This window comes from Elaeis guineensis, chromosome 10 (genome assembly GCF_000442705.2).
Source record: "Elaeis guineensis isolate ETL-2024a chromosome 10, EG11, whole genome shotgun sequence".
Taxonomy (NCBI): domain Eukaryota; kingdom Viridiplantae; phylum Streptophyta; class Magnoliopsida; order Arecales; family Arecaceae; genus Elaeis; species Elaeis guineensis.
Window position 1 is genome coordinate 56107538 of NC_026002.2, and position 22980 is coordinate 56130517.

At 38.9% G+C, this 22980-nt stretch overlaps 1 protein-coding gene and 1 pseudogene across 21 annotated transcripts in view; one reads left to right on the forward strand and one right to left on the reverse strand.

Moving 5' to 3' along the window:
* The window catches only part of LOC105035632 (nuclear transcription factor Y subunit B-8), a 19910-nt gene extending 1105 nt beyond the window's left edge, over positions 1 to 18805 (forward strand). For 2 of the 21 annotated variants that reach the window (XM_010911243.4, XM_073244006.1), the window contains exons 2-4: positions 1 to 4881; positions 4979 to 5091; positions 8586 to 8951. The exon at positions 1 to 4881 is cut by the window's left edge. In XM_010911243.4, the coding sequence (XP_010909545.1) occupies positions 1 to 4881; positions 4979 to 5058 (4961 nt within the window). In that variant the 3' untranslated portion in view covers positions 5059 to 5091; positions 8586 to 8951. Of the gene's footprint in view, positions 4882 to 4978; positions 5259 to 8417; positions 8549 to 8585; positions 8952 to 10203; positions 10545 to 11927; positions 13323 to 13414; positions 13652 to 13745; positions 13876 to 14007; positions 14081 to 15069; positions 15169 to 15259; positions 15311 to 18573 lie in introns of those variants that run through there. The other 19 variants (XR_012134657.1, XM_073244007.1, XM_073244008.1 and 16 more) reach the window with 19 other exon arrangements.
* A 287-nt stretch (positions 18806 to 19092) lies between these two features.
* LOC105035633 (E3 ubiquitin-protein ligase UPL4-like) overlaps positions 19093 to 22980 on the reverse strand; it is a 164460-nt pseudogene continuing 160572 nt past the window's right edge.

Below are 22980 nucleotides of genomic sequence, written 5' to 3' on the forward strand. Positions count from 1 at the left end.
ATGGGCAGTCTCAACTTATTGAAAGCAATGCTGGTCCAAGTGAGTTGGTGGCAAGAGATGAATTGGGTGGTAAGCAGAAGCTGAAGTTAAATGTCAAAGAGGCAGAAAGTATGATGTGGGCCGCAAAAGCAGCAACTAGAGGTACAGTTGGAGCAGTCGAAGTTGATGGCTTGGAGGGTGAAGCAGCTAATGATGGAGGGAAAGTTGATGTCTTGGAGACGGGGAGTAAAACCGAACCCCTGGTAGAAGATGAAGCTTTCCTAGAGAAGGAGCAGAGCACAGCAATTGATGTAATGGTTCATGATATGGTGGATGAGCAACTTCAATCTAAAGAGGGCGTTCTAGATCCGAAGGGTTTGGACATGGAAGCTGGATTGGGTAGTGAATGGAAATCTGAAATTAATGTGGTGGATGGAGAATGTGTGGTGGAGTGCGGGAAAGGAAATGAACTTGTGAAGGAACAAATCACAAACCAGAACTCGGATTGTGAAGTCAGGGACCAAGATTTGGTTGATGAACACCTGCAAGCTGCTGAGGAAGATGTGGGTTCTGTAGCATTAGAAGCAGAAAATGAATTGGGTGGTCAGGAGATGCTGGAAGCTAATGGTGGTGATGCAGGATTTGGAGTGGGGACTGTCAAAACTCTAGCCAGGGTGGAAGCTGATAGCTTGGCAGGTGTAGCTGATATGGGACAAATGCATGTTGGGGTTGCAGAGGTCGGCAATGGAACTGAACTCACTGAGGAAGGTGTATCCTGTCTGCAGAAGGATGAGAGCATGGCTGGTAAGGTAACGGACCTTCCAAGAGCACAAGGAGCTCTTGGTCCCAAAATGTTGAAGACAAAAGATTTTTTGGATGGTGATCAGAAGCTGAAAGCTGATGTACTGGAGGTAGAATGTCTGATGGGGGCAGCAAAAACTCAGGTGGCTGTTGATCTTGGAGGGGAGGAAGCTCAGAAATTGAGGACTATATCAGAGTTGGGACAAGTGCAGCACAAGGTTCCAGGGACTAGTGGAACTGGGCTCACCAGGGAAGGTGTGTCTTGTCCGCAGAAGAACTGGAGCTTGGTGACTGAGAAGGGAGGTCGTGGTTTGGCTGATGCAAGTCTTCAAGCTTCAGAGGGAGACAGCAGTCAGAACCAATTTGTAATCATGGAGAATACTGCTGGAACAAAAGACATGGATGAGGGGTTTGAAGGGTCTTTGATGAGCAGTGATCAGGACAGAATTCATGAAGCTTCTGTTTCGCAGACATCTTTTGTGGATACAAATCAGAATGACCAGGAAAGAGGCAATGATGTAAAATACCCAAACCTGGCTGATCCAGGTGTAGAGGTAAACAGTCCAGATTCTAATCATGCTCATGATGACACAGTGGGCAGTGGACATCTTTTGACAGCAGAATCAAAAGCAGGCTTGGTTAACAGTGTTGTCCATGCAGCAGCACTGAGTGCAGACAAGCATCCTACCGATGAGATTGCAAGGGACAGAGATATTATTACAGCAGATGGGGGTTCAGTTTTGGATGTCACATTTATGGAATCAGAAAGCAGAGGAACCCAGCTGGTTGATGAGGATACCGGTGATAGAAAAGATATTACTATGGATAATTCAGTCTCAGATCTAGAATCACAGTTTGCACAGATGGGTCCACTTGGTTTACAGACTGCAGAGACATGTCCAGTGGGTGAAAAGTTAACGGACAGAAAAGACTCTGTTCTGAAAGATTCAAACTTGGCAGTCACTACTGGTTTGCCAATGGCTTCAGAGCTATCTGAAATTCAGACCATTGTATCTCAGCAAAAGGAAATAGTTGAATGTATTCCTAGCAGGAATCAAGAGACACAACCTCAGTCCATTGGTTTGTTGGTTGGCAGGAGTGATGCAATTGTTCATGAAGCACAATCTTCACCAGGTTTATGTCAAAATATGGACATGGAATCCAGGATTCGCAAGGATGGAACTTCTCTGCCTGAGGCATGTCATGGAAAAGGAGACTTGGCTCGAGACTCAGAAGCTGATAAGAAGACCTCTATGCTGGTTGACAGTGTGGCAAATATTGTTACTGGTCCAGATGGTACTGCTGAGCAAAATATGCAAGTTGATGAACAAGAACATCCGAAAATAGCTTGCAAGGAAATTGTGAAACATGTTGGAATAAGGCCTGGAGTTTGCAGTACTGAAAATGATCAGCATGCTATTTACTTCCTGCCTCTTCAAGACAAGGATACTTTCTCCATTTCTGATTTGGTCTGGGGTAAAGTAAAGAGCCATCCTTGGTGGCCTGGCCAAATTTTTTATCCTTCAGATGCATCAGACTTGGCAGTGAAATATCAGAAAAAGGACAACTTCCTTGTAGCATATTTTGGAGACAAAACTTTTGCCTGGTGTGAAGAACCTCAGCTGAAGCCTTTTGAGACATATTTCTCACAGATGGAAAAGCAAACCAGTTCAGATGCATTTGTAAATGCTGTCAATGATGCGCTGGGTGAAGTCTCTAGGCGGACAGAATTGGGAATGACCTGTTTCTGTTTGCCTGAAGGAGCTTATGCTAACATTAAGTGTCAGATGGTGGAGAATGCTGGTATACGAGAAGGGGTTAGTGGCTTTGCTTTTGACAGGTCTCCGGTTGTTGATTATTTTCAGGCTGACAGACTTCTTGAGTATATTGAAGCCTTGGCTCAATTACCAAGTGGAGGTGCTAACAGACTTGAGCTTGTGATAGCTCAGGCTCAGCTGAAGGCCTTTTATCAATCAAAGGGGTATCCTGAACTTCCTGTATTCCAAGTTGGTGGAGGATTGATGGAGAAGAATGCTGAGGTCTCACCTTCTGATGGTAAATTAGTTGGGGAAGATACCATGGAGCACTTTACTCCTACTCCCATGGAACTAAATCTTGGGAAGCGCAAAAGAGGCAGAGGAAGGCCCTCCAATAAAGAAAAACGTATGTTGGAGGATGCTAAAAAACAGAAGAATTTATCTGAGTTGATGGAAGAAAGCATTGTCTCTCTTGCAAATGGTGGCAAACTTGGATTTGCAGAAAAAGTTGATGGTGATTTGATTTCACTTTCTTCTGAAAAGAAACGCAATGTCATTGATTTTGATTCTGATTACTCCGAGAAAACTAAGAAAAAACGACTTGATTCTTTAGGAGATTTGTTTACCAAGTCACCATCTTCTACTCCTGCCAGTTCTTTCAAGGTTGGAGAATGCATCCGTCGAGTTGCAAGCCAACTGACTGGGTCTCCACCCATCCTTAGGTGCCATGGTGAAACATTTCAGAAGAGTGTTTCCAAGGCTGAGCATAGAAGATTTGATGTTGATACTGAGGCTTCTACTCACACTGCCATGGACAACCCAAGAATGAAGGTAGTCATATCAGATGACTGTTCCTCCCTGGATGAAATGCTGTGGCAGCTGTGCTTAGCTGCAAGGGATCCTATGAAGGGATACAGTTTTCTGTCCATGATAGTCAGTTTCTTCACTGATTTCAGAAATTTTTGTGTTTCAAGTTCTTCTATGGAAAAGAAGCATGCTCAGAAAATTAGAGGTAGAAGGGGTAGAAAAAGAACCGTCAGCACTCAGTCACCCTCTTGTGCTATGTCGACACCTGATCATATGCAGGACTCTTATTGGTCTGACATGATATACTATAACAGCTCCACAAATGATCTTAAAAGGAAAGGAGATACTCACATGCGGAGCCAAAGGAAAAGGAGGAAATCTGGAGGGGAAACATCAATCTCTTTGTCATTAGACCGTATGTTGGGTACTGCTCAAAATTTGCAGGTTGGAACCATCAGTCCTAAAATGAAACAAGCTTCGACAACAGAAAGATCAGTAATCAGTTTGGAAGAAAAAATTGTTGATGAGTGCACACCAACTGCATTGATTTTGAGCTTTAACGGATCAAGTTCTCTACCTTCTGAAATGGATCTCATTAGGATTTTCAGTCGCTATGGGCCCCTGAAGGAAGCAGAAACAGAAGTTCAAAGGAAGACAAATCATGTCAAAGTAGTCTTCAAGAAACGTGCTGATGCTGAAATAGCTTTCCGTAGTGCAGGAAAATATAGCATTTTTGGGCCAGCACTTCTTAGCTATCGTCTTAGATACTTGCCATCAACACTTAGTGCTTGTCCAAACACCACAACACAGGGCCCCGATGATGCAGGATCCATTGAAGGTGGAAAATTAGTGGTTCCAGGTGATGGTTCTCCAAATACCATATCAGGCAAACATGATGCAGTACCCACTGAAGGTGGCAACTCAGAGGTTCCAGGTGATGTTTCCCCAAATACCACACCACAAGGTGAAAATGATGCAGTATCCATTGAAGGGGGCAATTCAGAGGTTCCAGGTGGCAACTCAGAGGTTCCAGGTGATGTTTCTCCAACTGCCACACCACAATACAAAGGTGATGCAGTACCCACTGAAAGTGGCAAATTAGAGTTTCCAAGCAATTCTACTCCAAATATCACACCACATAACAAAAATGATGCAGTACCTGCTGAAACTGGCAACTTAGAGGTTCCAGGTAGTACTTCTGCAGATTCCACACAAGATAAAAATGTAGTACCTGCTAAAGGGCATGACTTAGAGGTTCCAGATGATATTTATCCAAATACCACACGAGAAAAAAATAATTCAGCACCAATTGAAGATGGCAGCTTAGAGGTTCCAGGCAATACTTCTCCAAATAGTACCACACAAGATAAAAATGATGCAGCACCAATTGAAAATGGCAGCTTAGATGTTCCATGTGATACTTCTCCAAGTACTACCACACCAGACAAAAATGATCCAGGCAACAGTTATGCTAATATTGCCACACAAGACAAAAATGATGCAGTATCCATTGAAGGTGGCAACTTAGAGGTCCCAGGTATTCTTTTATCATCTAATTCCTTGCTTTTAGTTGTAAAGTAATTGAGCTTTTGAATTATTCTTGCTCATCAAATAATTGTTTTTCTTTTCCCGAGATAAAGCAGAAATTGGAGCTGTGTCAGATACTATACAAGATGGAGTTGTGGACAAAGGATCAGTTGAAGGGGTTGTTTAGGTGGATAATCGATCTGGTTAGATTATCTTCAAGGTATTATCTTTGTTTCTCATGCATAGCAATTCCACATTGCCTATTTTCTGTGCTGAAAACATTTTTTAGGGCAATGCAAATGCATGTTGTATATTTGTAAGCTGATCTAGTCAGGAAGAGAAATGTCCATGTTGAAATGGTATTCTATTTTAGAGTTTTTAGACCAACTTCAGTTTTGTGTGATTCTACTGTGCTTCAGAAGTTTACTTGAGAATATCTGACATTATGATGGTCTAAGATGTCAGAATTATAGCAAGCAGGTCTGTTTTTCCTAATTGGGAGGTAGGTGCAAATTGGCATTTAATTCTAAATTTTTATAGGCTGACGTTGGTTTTGTGCTTAGTATATTATAGAGAGCTGGTCTGTTCCGAAGCTGAATTTTCTTAATTGAGTTTTAGTTGCAAATTTGCATTTACTTCTAAATTTTATAGGCTGACATTGGTTTCATGCTTTGTATATTATATCATGACATTAATGACTACTTGTAAAAATAGCAAGTAATTTCTTGCTCTTGTACATTTTAGACTAAGCACATGCCATATAGTTCATATTTTGTGCCGATAATATTACATGAAATTGTTCTCAGGAAATAGGTTTTTGGTCCATGAATTTATTATGGCTTTTATTTGAGTGGTTATAGTAAACTATTTATGGCTGTTTGGTGAAAGCTTGGTCCATTAAAATATGCAACAAGTATGGCCCAAGCTTGTGGAGCAACTTGAGCATGAGCATCTTCAATATGATTATGTAAGTGCTGCTCAAAGCACTGACAAGCTTTAGTTCTGCTTGTCTCAGTAATTAGACACTGGCCCATTATCTTTTGAAACTGTAAATTGGCTTAGAATCCTATGCAGCATCTTATGTTCAACATTTGCTATGGGGCATAAGATTCTATGCTCCACCTTAGTGTGGAAGAACATGTTTCTTTTCTTCTTATTAAAATGATTTGAACATCTTATTGGTTTCTGAATTTAGCAATTGTTTATGAATGTTTTGTTTTATTTGAAGTTATTAAATGCCTTTCATTGTTGATGTATTTTATACAAGCCATTTATAATTGGTGAGACCAGTTTTTAAGTCAACTAATATTATGCAAGAGCAGGATTTTAAATAGTGGCACCGAACCCAGTACTATTTTTCCATTAAAATGATAGAATATTGGTATGTTTACCAGTACTGACAGTACGTACGAAAACTGACAGCTTTCAAAAAATTTACAAACCATCTGTATTGGCCAGTATGGTTGGTATGGGACCATCAATATGCACTGGTATGGATTGGTACAAATCAATATGGCAGCTGCATATAGCTACAAGTGTTTTAGTGTCTTCGCACTTGTATTGGTGCCGAATTCGTGCTGGAACTGTATGGTACTAGTCGTATTGCTCTGTTTCTGCAGTTTTTATCACCATGTTCAAGAGCAAGAATGGGATATGAATGAATATAACTTTGTCCAATTTTACCTAGAGTAGAGACTGGGGCTGGCAATTCCTGGAAAAAAGACAACCCACCAAAATAATCATGTTAAGGTATTGGATTTTTTATGATCAGGTCCCATTGAAGTTTGCCTTGCCAAAAATTGTCCCAATTATAATATGGTTAGGTCGAAGCTTGTTTCTGTCATGCAAAGTCACAAGGGGGTGTTCCTGGCATTTCTTTCAGTTCTCAATATGTGACTTGGGTCATTGACTTGTAAGGGCACTTTAGGCTGAAGGGTTTAAGAAGGAACTGCAGCAAAACCTCGGAAACGTCTTCCCTTGTCACATTTTCTGCTGCATGGATCACCTTCCTCTTCTCTTGGGGACAATTGTCTTCCTTATCCAAACCCAGATGCCCCAAATGGCTGCAGGGGCCCTTGTGGGGAATTTGGATACTTTGGAGGGGAGAAAAGGCAAGGAGTTGACAGGAAGATGTAAGTAGGCAAGACATGGAAGAAGACGGTGAGCGTAAATTGTGCTGTGAACTTATGGTTTGAATAGTTTTTAGAGACAAATGGTAAAGAAGATAACCAAAAGCTCTCTTTTACTATGTTGCCCACCATCCTCTGTTTTCTAAGATGATCATCTGTCCTCCTCCTCCCTCTCTTTCCTCTCATACTGGAGAGGAGTGAGCCTACCCTCTCTTTCTCATGCCTTTCATGTTTCTAAATAATCAGGTTGCTGGGTTGTTTCAAATCCACAACAAAATTTTGGTGGATGCCCCTGTTTGTCTGTTTCAGCATGATTATAAATAAGCTGAATTGAGGGTTATAGACCAAGCTCAGTTCTGACCTGGCCAAATTTGAACCTAACTTATTGTTTTTCTTGATGAACTCAGATAGACCGCCTCTACACCATGAACTAGGCATAAACCATGGCTCTGCCATTGTATGCATTGCTTTATACAAATAAGATGGCCTTGTTGATCCATTGGCCCCATTGCATCCCGCTCTGCTTAGAAAAGATGTATTAACATGGAAACAGTGAACCGAAGATGACTTGTTTATATAATATTAATGTCATAATATTATTACCATTATTACATGGTAGTCATCAAATGAAAAATTTTGTCCATATACTAAAAACCACTTGGTATGCAAGGGGAATAAATGGCTTTACCTTTGAACACATAAAAACAGATCTAGTACTTCCTATCCAAGATCCATGTAAATCAATTATAGTCCAGAAAAGGGGAAAAAACAACCAAGAGTAACAAAGAAGCCTCAGGAGTCCACAGATATAGAGAAGCTGAAAAATCAAAGCAGCCAGCAACTGCCTTCTTGGAAGTTGCACATGTCTGATCAACTTTCTTCTATAAACCATTGTTCAAGCTATTATACTAGTTGATGAAAGCTCCTGAAACTTTTATTCCAAAGGGTATAAAATAGAGCTGCAATAGGTTGGTAAGGAGATTTGATAAAAGAGACAAAATAAAAGATATGGAAGGGGACAGGGAGGAAATGTGTCTGGGAATCCTCAAATGCAAGTGACCACAAGCTTCAAGTCTTCACTATGTTAAGTTTGTTCAAACATTAACTCACAGTACTTCATGCCCTATATGCTTGGTCTGCTGAGGTTACTTGAAGAAGAAAAGTTAATATACTAAGACAAATCGAGATCATGGGACTGAAAAGACAGTCTCCACCATTAGAACTAAACAATTGTACTGAATGCTACAAGACTTGTATCTGTGCCCTTAAGGGGCGCTTCATAATTGGGTTTTGCCACTAAATTTTTTTTTTTTTTTTAATTGTGTTTAATGCTACTCAAGTACATAGTCTAGTTCTAACTACTTGCACTTGTTAAAATTTCAACCTTACCTCTATTGACGAACTACATTTTGAACAGTTCTAGATGTTTTGGAAGCTGTTTCTAAGGGCATTGTAGATGCAAATGCCATGTTTAGGTTCACCATGGATTTATTTGGGGGCATGATTTCATTTTGGCTACTACTCGTGGAAAGAATGGATGAATAGTTGCTGACCATAATGTTGCTCATGAACTATGACTTAGCAGGTTGATTTGCATCATCCTCATTGTCTCTGTTCAAGGTCTTTCCGATACTCTCCAGCTCCGATTTGGCCAATAACTGAACACACTGCATGAGGAGCTGCTGACTGCCAGTTTGATGTTCTGCCTCCTCTAAGATTCAGTAGCCTATTCCATTCTAAAAATTCTGTAGTGGTGGAGGTGAAATGATTATGTAAGTATTTTGAATGACCTAAAATCATACTATTTAGGGATGTAATAATCATACTATTTAGGATATTTCTGGCAATTCTTTTGTCTCACAGTTAGGACGGTTTAAAAGATCATGTTATAGGTTAACATGGCCAAAGTTGTCAGAATGGGGACAAAAAAAAAATGATTTGAGTTTCTCCAGTTCCTAGTCTTTGCCTCCCCTCCGCTGCCATATTTGCTTCCAATGTCCATAACATCACTTCTTCCTACCCTGCAATCACTCTAGTGCAGAAGATTTGCAGGAACGCTTACAGCTCCCTCCCCCTGCATCCCAAAAAAAACATATGCTAACAAAAATCAAAAAATGGTTTCTATGTCCATGATATAACTCCTGCCATGCAATCACTCTAGTGCATAAGATTTGCTGGAACACATCAGGGCTTGGAATTGTTCCCCACCATGAATGTAACAAATTTTGCCCTCTTTGAGCATCCTTCAATATTCTTGACATTGTCCTACTGTTAATCATGTCATTTCATAGTATCCACCTTTGATCATCTTATTCTTGCAGAAACATCTGCGGTCTCAACTTGCTGATGTGTGCCTTAGCCGTGTTTGTGAGATTTGATGATTCTTAGGAAAACAAACAACGTGGGTTTACTGAGCTGGATAAATCTCCTTTATAATTCTTAGTGCTTCCCCACCTTACGATAAATTTTATTTATTTATCTTTTTTACTTTGGCTAGAACAAGGTATGAACCTTGAAAATGACGATTATACAGTGATATTTTAGAGTAGCAGTTGCAGAAAAGTCATCATATTAACAATTGATCTTCAGGACAAGTCCCCTTACTATAGGTATTTTAGTGGTTATTGTAGCATTGATTTAGTGATTTCAGATAGAAATTTATCTAAATGGAACAATGGAAATTTTAAACAATTAATGTTTGGAATTTAGATGGGTTAAAGCATAGTATTTGGCATGCAAATACAACTGGTTGTGAGTTGAGGATGTAGTATGAATTGATGGGTGAGAGATCCCCAATGGTTGTAATATTCACAGCCATTCTTCTGTTCTGATTTTAAATTCAGATTTACCAATAATATAAAAACTTTGTGTCTCAATATGCCTGCTTCTGCTGGGTGGCATGTACCATGTGCGAGTATCAGCACCCACCATGAGTCAGCATGACAGCTATTATTTTGTAATATTTTTTATTAAAACATGATTTCTGAAATCTTTTTTTGTCTCCACACTACGGCACTGGGTTGGCATGATCTGTATGGTAATTCTTTATAGAAAAGCATGAGTATATAACTTCCTGTTCATGTATTACTTCTTTATTTCCTTCTTCAGAAACACCTTTGTCAATTCAGTTCTTTTTGGTAGGATTAAGAAAATGCTAAATGACCAGATCATTGAATTTGATGGACCTGTATTTTGTGATTTAGGCTTTGATTTGATAGTGGAATTGCAGGCGGGAGATAAAAATTGTGATAATTCATCACACTGATTTTTTATGCTATGTTGAATCGTATGGTTTAATCATCATTGATTTGAAGATTTATAGATTGGAAAGGTGGAGTTGCCGAGAATTGCTCGATCCTTGTGTAACCTTTTTGTTGCTTTGATTCTTTTGGAGTTCCACTTGTTGACTGCGAAGGTCGGGGAAAGCATGGTCGCAGTAATTGCTAATGAGAATGTATATGCTCAGTCTTCTCTTATTTGTGGCTTATTAACTTGGTCATTGTTATGACTATCATCTATTCATGCATTGATTGATCTGTTTTCATCTTTCAAATGTGCAAAAATCGGTCTGTTGAGGTCAACTTGCAGTAAACTAGGAAAGATAGAGTGAGATATATTGATTAGGTAAAGGTTAAAAATAACAGTGATAGTGAATTTAAGTAATGTTTAAGATATTAGCAAATAGATTCTGGATGACTTTGGTGAGAAAGCGATACCCGAATGGTGATGGAAATGTTGGGAAAGATAACGGAAAAAAATCGAGATTTGGGTGAAAACCATGAGTAATGTAAAATAGAACTTTCATATTATTTTAGCACTCTAATAATGTGTACAACATATGCAAGCGTTGTTGAGGAAGTATGCCTGGTAAAGATTCGTTTATTGAGTCCGCGCCTGGCTTTTGCTTTCTGACTTGGTAGAAGAAGTTGATAGACTGGTCACTATTTGCTTGCCCTTTTATGTATTGGTAAGGAAAGAGGGAGAATCAGTGAATAAGCCTTCTTGAATGTGATGTGATGAAGGTATCAGGATGATTATTGTTGTCGAAGTCATTTCTGGTAAGCTGGATTTGAGCCCAAAATCTTGCTTCTACATTGTTCATTGCCTATCACGAAGTTGAGTAATGGTAGGAACATGAAAAGCGGTTGAGGGAGGACTAAGAGCCCACTGCTGGGAAGCACCAGGAGCCTGTCTGGATGGATAGATTTCGTTGTCACGAAAGTGAGAATCAAGTAGCAGCACGCTTCAAGGCGACTGTGTTTGGAATATAGTCATAACACTGAATCATTCTGATGATTTTGGTCTTCTGTAGCTATCCCTCTCAATGGCAAAGAGGTAAGCATGTTCAAGAAAAACGTCGACAAATTTTGATCAGATATCAAAATGGTTCTTTTTTTTTGAAAAAAGAATATTCTAGTTTCCTAATTTCCTTGCCAGGGAACTAGATATTTATGCCCCAAGTGTAAGTTTAGGCAGGTTCTGGCCTGCACGTAAGCTTTTCTGCTGCTAATATTCTCAGTGGGTTTTATGTTTCCAATTTTCAGGTTATAATTTTTTAAGCGCCAGACCTCGATTTAGAATAACAATTTCAAGTCTTGTTGTGTGAGTTTCAAAGATCAATTAGTTACTTATCAAGAACCTCTAGGGAATCTTGTGGAGGGAGACTTTTTGAGTTGGATTGATTTTAACATGGGTTGGGTGCTGCATATAACCAACATTATTAATAATGTTAGTGCAATTGATATTCATGGCATAGGGAGGAACAAAATGGTAGGACACTGTTCTGCATCAGATCTCAAAATTTGTGCTCTTAAATGTGGGATAATTTTTCTCCTCTTGGCGTGGATTTTCATTGATTGGAACATCAGGTAGAATAATTTGTTCTTGTAATGAACTGCATCTAATATTCAATCTTGATTTATTTTAGGAGTGGATGAAAAATGTAAGTCTGAGCACTTCCCAGCCCACCTTGGCATCAAGTAGTTTCATCGGATTATAAACTCTGGTAGTCTTCATTGTAAGTCTATCACTCTCAGATTATTGCATGGACCAGATCCAAGTGGACCTGGGCAAATGTCGGAGCATATGCACGGTGGATAACGCCCAATTGGGAATGGGTGATATACAAGGGGTAACATGGCGTGTTATCCACCTCTTTGGCGTGGTCCATTAGACCTGGTCCGAGAAATAATTAAACCGATTACTCTGTTCCAAAATCGGTTACTTATATGATGATGAAAACCCAATCCGAGCTGGATTTATCAGTCTTCTGGCACATGGAAGGTGTGATGCTTCAAAATCCCCATTTTCTTGGTGGTTGTGCTACGTGTGACGACGGAGTAGGTTGTATCATTCTGGAGGATGCACTGATAACATGTGGTAACAGACTCACTAAGCTCCTGAATGCAAGGCCTCTTCTTATTATTCGGACATGTATCAAATATCAGACTCCATGCTACGGCATACTTGAACTGAGTAGCGTGCAGGCTTGCTCATGAGGTCGTTTAAATGAACCAAGCTTGAGCTTACACTTCATTTTTGCAACTCGGACGTCTCTTGGAGCTTGGTACAGTTAGTAGCCGAGCCTTAGTATGCTGCTTGAGCTCAGCTTATTTTTCAATCAAACAAGCTTGAACTTGGCTCTTAGCTGAACCTGAGCTACTCATGGATGGCTTGGTTTTTATGGTTATTTGAAGGAAAATTTTCAACTTTTTAGCTATCTACTTTAAAAAACGGACGTCTTTGTTCTACCAGCTTGAATCCTATTGTTTTCAAGTTCAACAAAACGTGGGTGAGAGCGTGTGGATGTACTCAAAAAATATATATATATATCTAGCTTGGTAAGTTGCCTTGCATGGGTGATAGATAATTAGCTATATATATCGAGCTTGAGAAATGTAGCATCCGAACCTATTAATTTTAAAAACTAATATATATTGTAATATCATTTTGTTTAATCGTTTTAAAAATAAAAAATATATTATACCCATCAGACATCGATATTGCCTTGCATGGTAAGCTCGTGCTCATGATTTGTGGGTTTGACTAGCATTGCCAAGAGCACCAAGGTCGGCGGGGGAGGGGCCGGGGCCCCTGCAAAACCGGGACGGACCGAACCTGAACGGACGGTCCAGATAACCAAACCTCTCTCTCCTCTTTTCATCCCAGTCGTCTCCTCCTTCCACCCTTCTCCAGCGTCCGATCCCTCTTTCTCCTCTCCCCATCCCTCCCCCAGATCCCACCCCTTCTCTCTCTCTCTTCCCCCGCTGCGCGCGCGCCAGATACAAATCTCCCTCAACCAATCCGAACGCTCTAATCTCAGGTAACGAACGGACGCCTCCCTACAATTTCGCTAGGATTTCTCCGGCCGCTAGGGTTGACGCGGATCCCCGGCGATGTTGTTCATGGATCCAGGGTTTATCAGCCGATGGCGGAAGCGCCGGCGAGCCCCGGTGGCGGCGGAGGCAGCCACGAGAGCGGCGGCGAGCAGAGCCCCCGATCCAACGTCCGTGAGCAGGATCGCTTCCTTCCCATCGCCAACATCAGCCGCATCATGAAGAAGGCCCTCCCCGCCAACGGCAAGATCGCCAAGGACGCCAAGGAGACCGTCCAGGAGTGCGTCTCCGAGTTCATCAGCTTCATCACCAGCGAGTTCAGATCTTTCTTTTCTCTTTCTCTCTCTATATTTAGAGATATATACGATAAATTAATTCTGTTTCGTCGTTGAAATGATTTGGTGATGCAGGGCAAGCGATAAATGCCAGAGGGAGAAGAGGAAAACGATCAATGGTGATGATTTGCTCTGGGCGATGGCGACGTTGGGTTTCGAGGATTACATCGAGCCGCTGAAATTGTACCTACAGAAATATCGAGAGGTATTTCTTTTAGAATGATGATTTTCTAATATTTCAACTAATAAATTTGGTTTCGGAATTTCCTAGGTTAATTACGAGATGAGATTTGTGAAAATTCATCGGGTTTCTAGTGATTTATTTTGTCTTCATTAGGCTAATAAGACTTTTGATTGTCACTCGTTTCTTTTGCATGGGTTTCGGGCCGGATATTATGTTCCAGATGGAGGTAATAACTTTTCCTTTTTCTGATTTCTTTGCCATGTGTATGCTTACTTTTATGTATGCTTTTGACATCTTTAATGCTTTACTCTGTGATGCATTATTACCAATCAGGAATGATACCATAATAGCTATAACCTGCTGAGTGGTCAGTAAACAAAACCCTATTTTCATTTTGTTTTTACATCCATATCTATGTTTAGTTGATTCATATATGAGTAACATTGTCCAAATTGGGTTTCAATGAGAAATTGATTATATAAATGTTATTTCATTGGAATGTGGCCAAGGGTATAAAATGAAATCTAAATTCATATATATACTGGTAATCTGTGTTTCTGGTTAGCTGTTCTGATGCCAAGTGCTAAAAATTCCTTATTCCTATCCAATGCAGCCTCAAGCAGATATATTTGATCATCCGGATTGGTATCAATAAACTGATGAACCATGAGTTTCTCTTTTCATCTCCTCCCCCCCCCCCCCCCCCCCCCCCCCTCTCTTTCTTCTGCAAGCTTGTATTCCATTCTTGTGCATATATGTTCACATCAAATGGGAGGCCCTCACCTGTCAATGAGATGTTTTCCATGCATGCGGGAGGGTGGGGGTTGCTAAGTGGAGAAGGGGTTGAAGAAGACTATTACTTCACCAATCCTGACTTTTTTGGGATGGAGAGGTCCATATGTAAAGGTGTTAATGATATCATGAAAACTGAGAATGCAGAATCCCTGCATCTACTCAGCCTTCCACTTCGTCTCTCCACACCTTCTCGCTTGTGTGGGTGATACCACATGGATAACCTAGTTGGTTCATTCAAACATGCCATTGATATTGCTAAAGCTCAAATAACGTTCATATCTCCTTATACCAGAAATGGATACCAATTACAATGATCAGTCAGTATCAGAATTTGCCTTGATGTGGGGAATGACTTCAAGACTATCATATATATCCTAGGGAGTCTGTTTGAGCTTTGGATAATTTTGAGTAATTTGGCAGGGCGATAGTAAGGTATCTGCAAAAAGTGGGGACAACTCTGCTAGGAAAGATGCAGTAGGTCCTCAAGGTGGAACTCAACCCGGTCCAAGTACCCAAGGGGTATCACCTGTTCTCTGAATTATTTTCCTTCTGGAAGATTTCATTGTCTTCATGGATATTCCCAAATTTGACTTGTATATGAAATCGGCAGATGGGTCAGCAAGGATCTTTTACTCAAGGCATGAACTATATGCAACCTCAAGTATGCTGTTTTAATTCCTTCTCTTTATTAAATCTATGAACGAAGCCCTAGATGATTTTGCATGTTACAAATTCTAAATACATGTAGGCAACTTACATTTGTTGATGCTTATGTTTACCAAAAAATATGTTAATGCTGTGTAGCTATACTAAGGGTAAGGTGTTAACCTTGTGCTTCATTATGGATAGATAATGTATTAATAATGAAGTCTCCCGGGCATTGCCCAGTTTCTTGGGTACTTTCACATGATCAAAAATCGTCTCTTGACGTGTATCTCACACAAGTAGGAAAGCGAATACAGTCATGAAGTTAACCAGCACATTACTTGGGAAATATTGATGTAAATGTGACAGGTGTATCAAATGCTTTAGTCCTATTTTCAAGGAATTTAGATTGGTCTAATAACTTCTGTCTGTTCTGGCATTTCTGTTGAGAAATGACATGCCAAAAGGTAATTGAAGATAAAGTGTTTGGGGAGCATTGTAGTTACCAAAACGATGAATACAAGTATAAACATTTGGTCCCTATACTAGTGGTAGCTTCTTGGGAAATTCTTCTATTGTAATTGCAACTTTACTCCTGATAAATTAAATATTATAGCTCATAAGCTTATGTCTAAAGCTTGATTAGTCATACTCATGCTAGTTTAATTTAAGTCGGAAGCATGTCTTTGAATTGGTGTACTTGGTGGTACTTGAAGTAACTAGTTCTGTCCCTGTATCATGATCATCCCAGTTAATTTTTTCTCCCCCAACTTTGTCACAGTGTTCAACGCTTCACTTCGTCATGTTTACTGTTTTTGTAAACTCCATGTTCCTTAGAGACATTGCCATCATACCTAAGCTTCTCTGAGGTTAGCATTCCTCATGATACTTTGTGTAGCGGCGTTGGTGTTGTGTCCTTCTTTAGGTTGATTGGCTTAGCATTAGCTGTTTACCTGTCCTTGTCAAACAAATTTTGTTACCTATAAGGATTTTTATAATCTTAGTCTTTAATTGCTATTAGATCATGCAGATGTATTTCTTGCATAAAATGCAGCATTCACTAAATCCGTCTGGGACTTCATATGCCTTGGGACATTGTAATAGAAAATTGACCTCTAAAGTTTAAAAAAAGGTGGTCTTTTCTGGTGTCACATTGATTTTTAGCATGTTCTCTCTCAATCATTCTCCAACGAGGTTGGTCTTGTATATTATAAATCAACCTTTGTATCAATATAAATCAGCTGTCCATGTTGAAAATTTTAGAACTGCCTTTCTGCTTTTGTTTAACCAATAGATATATGTGAGTTCCTTGTTTATGCTTAGTTAACTATGTATGAATGGACTAAAATCATATTCTCCCAATAAATAATTGTGTTATTTTAGAGATCATTATTCTGCTGGTCGTAGCAATTTTCTTCATCATTCCCATACCTTTGATTCATCTGGTTTTGTATGAGTTTCTTGCTCCATTTATATTAGCATGAAACTTTCTTTTCCAGTTCAATAATGGGGATATCTCGAGTTGAATGATTATTGGCATGTTCCTGCTAGTTTTTCGCCATTTCAGGTAAAAGCTCTTCCTGACTGGTCTTCTGCATTATGCAGAAGTACTTTGAATATGTATTAATGGGTTAGTTCTTCCGGATCAGCCCTTATGTTATGCAATTATATAAAAGCACTTCTTATCCAATCCTTAGAATGATGCTGCAACAAGTCCATTCTAGATCCTCTAAGTGTACCACAGATATAGAACAGATATGTAATCAAGTCTACAGCCTCTTCTGTATTCAGTGACTTATGTAAACAAATTAAAAGAACTGCTTTGCTTGCTTTCGGTTTGGATAGCTTGATAAAACCAAATAACAATGTTGTAACCAAAGAGGTTTCCTTATTTATCTTAAGGCAAATTTTGAAATGTAGAAAAATAAAAGAAAATAAACTTCCCAGTAGTTTACTCAAAACTAACTCCAGACAGGCAGGATAAGACCTTTTATTCTGGTTATCATTCTTTTGTAGCGTTAAATATCATTTATTTGTGGAAAAATGGCTGTATAGTTTAAATGAACTCTAGTTTTGCAGTGACCATATCCTGGCAAAAGCTTCCAAACCTTGATAAGAGGAATGCCCAAATTGACAAGAATAGAAAGAAATTAACAGGTGTCGGTATCAGTCAGAATGATCAGGCAGTGGAATTACAGTGAGAAATAAAATTCAATTGCTTAGATTTATGCCTGATAAAGAAACTACAGCAGTGATGTAAGTTTTGAATATTGGTTACGTAGGCGACCTAAATCAGTCTCAAACCAACTGGACTTGGTTTGGAATATCTAATTTAGTTAGGGTCCAGCATTTTAATCGAGCTTGGTTACAGCATTGACTTGTTTTTGGTTGTTTGGTTGTAAATATTCTAAGGGGGCAGCAGCAATTCTTGTAGGGTCTTGTTGGGTTCAGTTCATGTCTCGCCAGAACCAAAGATCCTATTTGTCCTCCACACCATGTCACTTCACCCATTCCCTTTGTGCAAAAAAAAGTGCTGCTTATGAAAATAAACAGTGGGTTCACCAACTCATAATTTCATTATTGACCAACTTTGATGTTTATTCTCTCAAAGCCACCTTCACCCGAGCCATTATTATTGACCACCATAATTGCTTTTGCCCTTTGACAAGTATTGCAAACTTTCACCATCCCCAAATTTGTTGCTTAGGAGGGCTAACATGAAAGCCAACCTGACCATTACCAATTGCCTTTGTGAATTTGATGTGAAAATACTAGACAATATGGATAATTTAGCTAAACGCTTGCATGGTTGCTGCCCTTGCAAGACAAAGAATCATTCTTAAAAGTTTATAATAGAGTTCATACAGTATTCAGACTGGAAAGCTTTTTTAACGGGGCCAGCCAAAATATACTCAGCAAAAATTCTAAGTTATGAAGATGCATGGAGGGAAGTAAATTCGCCACCAATGCTAAGTTTGGTAGGCAAAAGCTTAGAGAACTGATAACAAAGCTCGTCTCCATTGCCTTCGAAAGATTTGTTGCTCAAGGATAGAGTAGTATCTTGTTATTTTAAAACCATGTATTTTTGCGGGGCAACTTCTAATGACCTCTTCTTAAATTATGTGATCCATGAGTGTTTTCCTTGCTATGTTGCTTTGCTAAATTTGCCTATATATACATACATGCTTTAGTAAGGAGATATATTTATAGATGGTGCCGATAAGTTTCCTCTGTAGGAAAAGATGACATATTCTGACAATGGCTCTTGAAATGGTGCAGTAACTGGCAAGGAACCATGGTCTTTGTGGAAGGAATTGAACTGCTGGTCTACAGGCTATTTTGCGGCTAAAGCTGATGACAGATCATCTTAGCATACAAGTATCATCATCTTTTGGTTTGTAAATTACTTTGGATGAAATAGTCTAGACATGGAGTAGGATTCAGAAACATGATCCATATTTGTCTTCTTTGTTGTGCATCTATGGATAATGGATGTCCTATTTATTGCTTATCTGTTCATTTTAGCTAAGTAAAAAATTTGACGGCCAAATGGTTTCAGTCAATATTAATATATCTGTGTAGAAGTTGGAGAGAGGGTGTTGCTTATATTATTTATCCTCAAAGCGGTGTAGGGATTGTTTGGTGCATCCGATGCACCAAACAGAAAGGGTAACCAAATCACGTGAACATTAGCCGCTCATTGCTCCAAAGAAGTGCCATTAGCCTGCTTCTCATGGGTCCGTGGTGCAAGCCTTTATCTCATAGAAGTTCAGCCATCAGCCAAGCCAGCCAAAGGAATTCGACAAATTAGGGCCATCCACATGTCATATAACCGGCCACATGAAGTTTAATTTTAAACAGAATAGACAGCAGAGTTTCATTTGCATACCCAGTAACCCATATCAGTGCAAGCTGCTATGGTATATCCTGTTGGTGGTGTGATGGTTTAAACTTTTCCCAGCTGCTGCAGGCTTACATTAGCTATAGAGTACGAGTGCCTAAACGATGTAAGTATAAACCTTTTTACCCAAATGAACGACGCGATGCACACAAGCATAGTCAAGAAAGAAGATTGATCCTATATACTCTGCTTTATGTAAAAAACAAAAGAAAGCACAACGAGAATAGATGAGAGTTTCTGCCAACTGCATCCAGAATCCTAACTATACATGATAAATCAATCAGCTCCCTCCTCCACCATGCACGCTGGTAAAGATGGGCTTCCATTTGTTTCTCGACAATCAGCTCCACCATATACCATTTGGGAACTCATTCCCCCTTTACACCACCATCCTCTTGAACTTGATAACTAAAACTTCACATGTTTGTATACCATGTTTGAATGATAGTTAGCAGTCAATCTTGCAGTCTTCTAAGAGAGATGGAAGGACCTCTGTCCTTCCGTTATTGCATATAATAGCCTCTGCCTCATTCTCTCCTGCAACACAAATTATAATATGATCAGTACAAGCAAATACCATTTTAGAAATGTTATTACATAAACTAGTATATTGTTGAACCTAAAATTGATAAAACCCAATTTTTTTAATAATGAAAAAGGAGTATTTAGTTCTATCGGATGATGTGGTTCATATCAAAGGTTGACGGTTTGTAGAAAGGAAAACGGCAACAGGTTAAACAAAGAGATTGATAACCTTGGAAGAGTATGGAGGGAGCTTTAGATAATTAGGGCAGGTCCTCACACTTGGCAAGTCCATATCCGCATCATTGCTACAATGCTGCCCATCAAAAACAAAAGCCGGAAGGTTGCAAACCGAAATGTAAATTCAAATGATGGCTGCCTCATAATTTGTAAGCAAAGACAAACCTTACGAACAACTGTCGGTTTAGGGTTGAGTGCAGCTAATCCTCCTGGAGGCAGTCGAGGAGCTCCTGTTACAAATTGCAAGAAAGCTCGGTGCTGATCGGACACAAAATTCTTCTATGATTTCTAATAACTGTAAGAAAAAGGCATGAAATGCATGACAAATGGAGATTAGTAGTGTAAAGAAGAAGAGGCATTTGAATTGAAGGTGCTGCCTGGGAGACCTTCGTAATGAATACTGACATTAAGAACAGGAGGACTGCTAGCTGTTTAGCGATGATCAAACTTGACATGATCCACAAGCTTGGTAAACTGTGAGGAAACAAAACTCATTAGGTTGATAATCATTCAGAATCCAGCATCCTTTGAGTCCAACTAAACGATTGAGAATGCATACATCCCAAGTATCCCCATCTCCACAAAGTAATAGCTCAAGCTCATCTTCAGTAAAGATTTGAATAGTTTTCAGCCAAAACACCTAAAATATAGACAATATGAGATAAAATGACATGGACAGCAGAAACATAATTTTAAATTGCCAATACTTGCAACAAGAATCACCACCAATGTGAACTGATTGAAATGCACAACCAATATTAGAATCTTGCAAATAAAATATAGTAATAGAGAAAAAATAAGCTTAAAATAGATGGAACATTGTGGTAATTAAAATGAAGAGGGGAAAACAATAAAGAGTAGTTAACAATATTCTCTGTAATTTTAAAAATTACTCCAGGGCCCGTGACCCTATTGTATTGCACAATCAGGATCAAGGATTTAATTCAAGCTCATAAATGCTAAGAAACGCTCATCATATGAACCATTGGAACTATGATAATGCAAACATACTGGCAACAAGAAAAGTCTGTTGAGCACAAATAACCAATCAGTAGCTAGAATATGAATTCTTGGTTATGGTTTTAGTTGCTGCTTTGACATTTTCTTTTTTGGGATAAGCATTACTGTGATGACAATGAGAAGGCACTAATGAATATTATGGAGTACTTTCAGAAGAAAAATTATAGGATGTGCTTTGAAAAGTTCTTGATTTGAATTGGATATAGAAGTGAGAAGATTCCAGCATGAAGATTGCAAGTTTTCAAGCTTTTTGAAAACAAATCATGGATTTTACACCAAGCCAATGACAGACAGCCACAAGAGAAATCTGCAAATTCTAGGTGCTGCATGATTATACCAAGTACCACAGAATCTACAGACTGGATTCCATTCTCCAATGATTGCTACCACAATGAAATTTATAGGTTCATTCATAAAGAAGTAGAAAAGAGAACCAGTAGAACCACCCTTCACTTTAAAGCAACAATATATCAGTTCCGGGGATCGAAAGATGGTGCCTATATCAGAGAATTGTGTGTGTGTGTGTGTGTGTGACCTTCTTCTTTTTTACTGATATATTACTTTGAAATGGTTGTCAATCATGATGCAATATACAACTTGGTGTAATATTCAGCACATGTTGAAGGATATTGCTTGCTCAAAATTTTGCATTGAGATTTCCTTGTAATTCATAAGTTCTGGGAGGGTAATAGACAGCTGACTGGAAGTCTATTATAGCAGGGTTACAGGTCTAGATCATTTCTGAGTATTGTTCCTTGTGAATTTTCAGCAACAGCAGCAGGAAAAAACTCCACCCTTTGTAATGAAACAATATTGACAGTGGTATCTGTGGTCATTTCTTGCCTATCAAAAAATTAATAAATATACAAAGCATGCTTGACAGTCTTTGATTGGTTCTCATGTATCTCAAGCATTTCAATATGCCTGTTTTTTTAAAATATGACAAATCGGCTGAGCCATTATTGTCTGAAGCATACGGACAACTCCTACTTCATACACATGCACAAAGATGGAATATTTTTTTCAGATATGCAAAGAGATGGATGGAAGATGAGCCCATATTTTGTTAGAATACTTGTTGCAATATAAAGGTCACTTTCATCCCATTTGTGTTTTTGGAGTCAGTTTAGTCTGAAAAATTCAACCAAAGCACTGACATATTTGATGTCACAACTCCATATGTTCATATTTAAAAATCACATCATGTCCTTTTCCAAGATATACACAATTGCCCCAATTTTGAAAGCATAAAACATAAACAGACTAATGGTTGTAACACTTGATTACTACCAATGGTAGTTTTCACATTTCACAAGTTTTGAACAAGCATGAACTATGTGTTGTTCACGAGGTCCCTATAGTTTGTGTTTATATTCTTCAGTTCAGTAATATACATGTAAACCTAAATAAGAAACGTCTACAATATATCAGATGATTTCTTCCAGAACAATATGGGGGGAAAAATCAACTTCTCAAAAAGTAGACTATAGTGTCACAATATAACAAACCTCATTAAATCCTGATTTAACAGCTTCCACTTGTCTAGAAATTCTGCATTTGATAGTTGCATCAACAACTAGCGCAATATACTCTTCTAGGTTAGCAATATTTACCTACAAAAGAAATCAAAAGAATAATTTATTAAGCTACTCCAAGAGTTCAAGGTAGAAAAATTTCACAAAGAAGGATATTGTGTTACCATTTTCGAGTTACTTTCCAAAGTAAGCTCATAATTAGAGTACCCTGGAAGAGTGAAATCAAGACAAAGATCCTCTATTCTGGTATTGCGGTAATACAAATCAGATGCACACTCATAATTTTTCCTGGAAATGGGCTCTAAAAACTTTTTTCTATTGACGAGGGCTTGAAACTCCAGGAGAGTCCTTCCAAGTTGGGATCAAATGATTGAATATCATATATGCCAAGCTCCTAAAAAAATATGGATGCAATATGTTACAATCAGGCTCTATGTTTAAAAAATAAATAAACAAATTACTCAAACT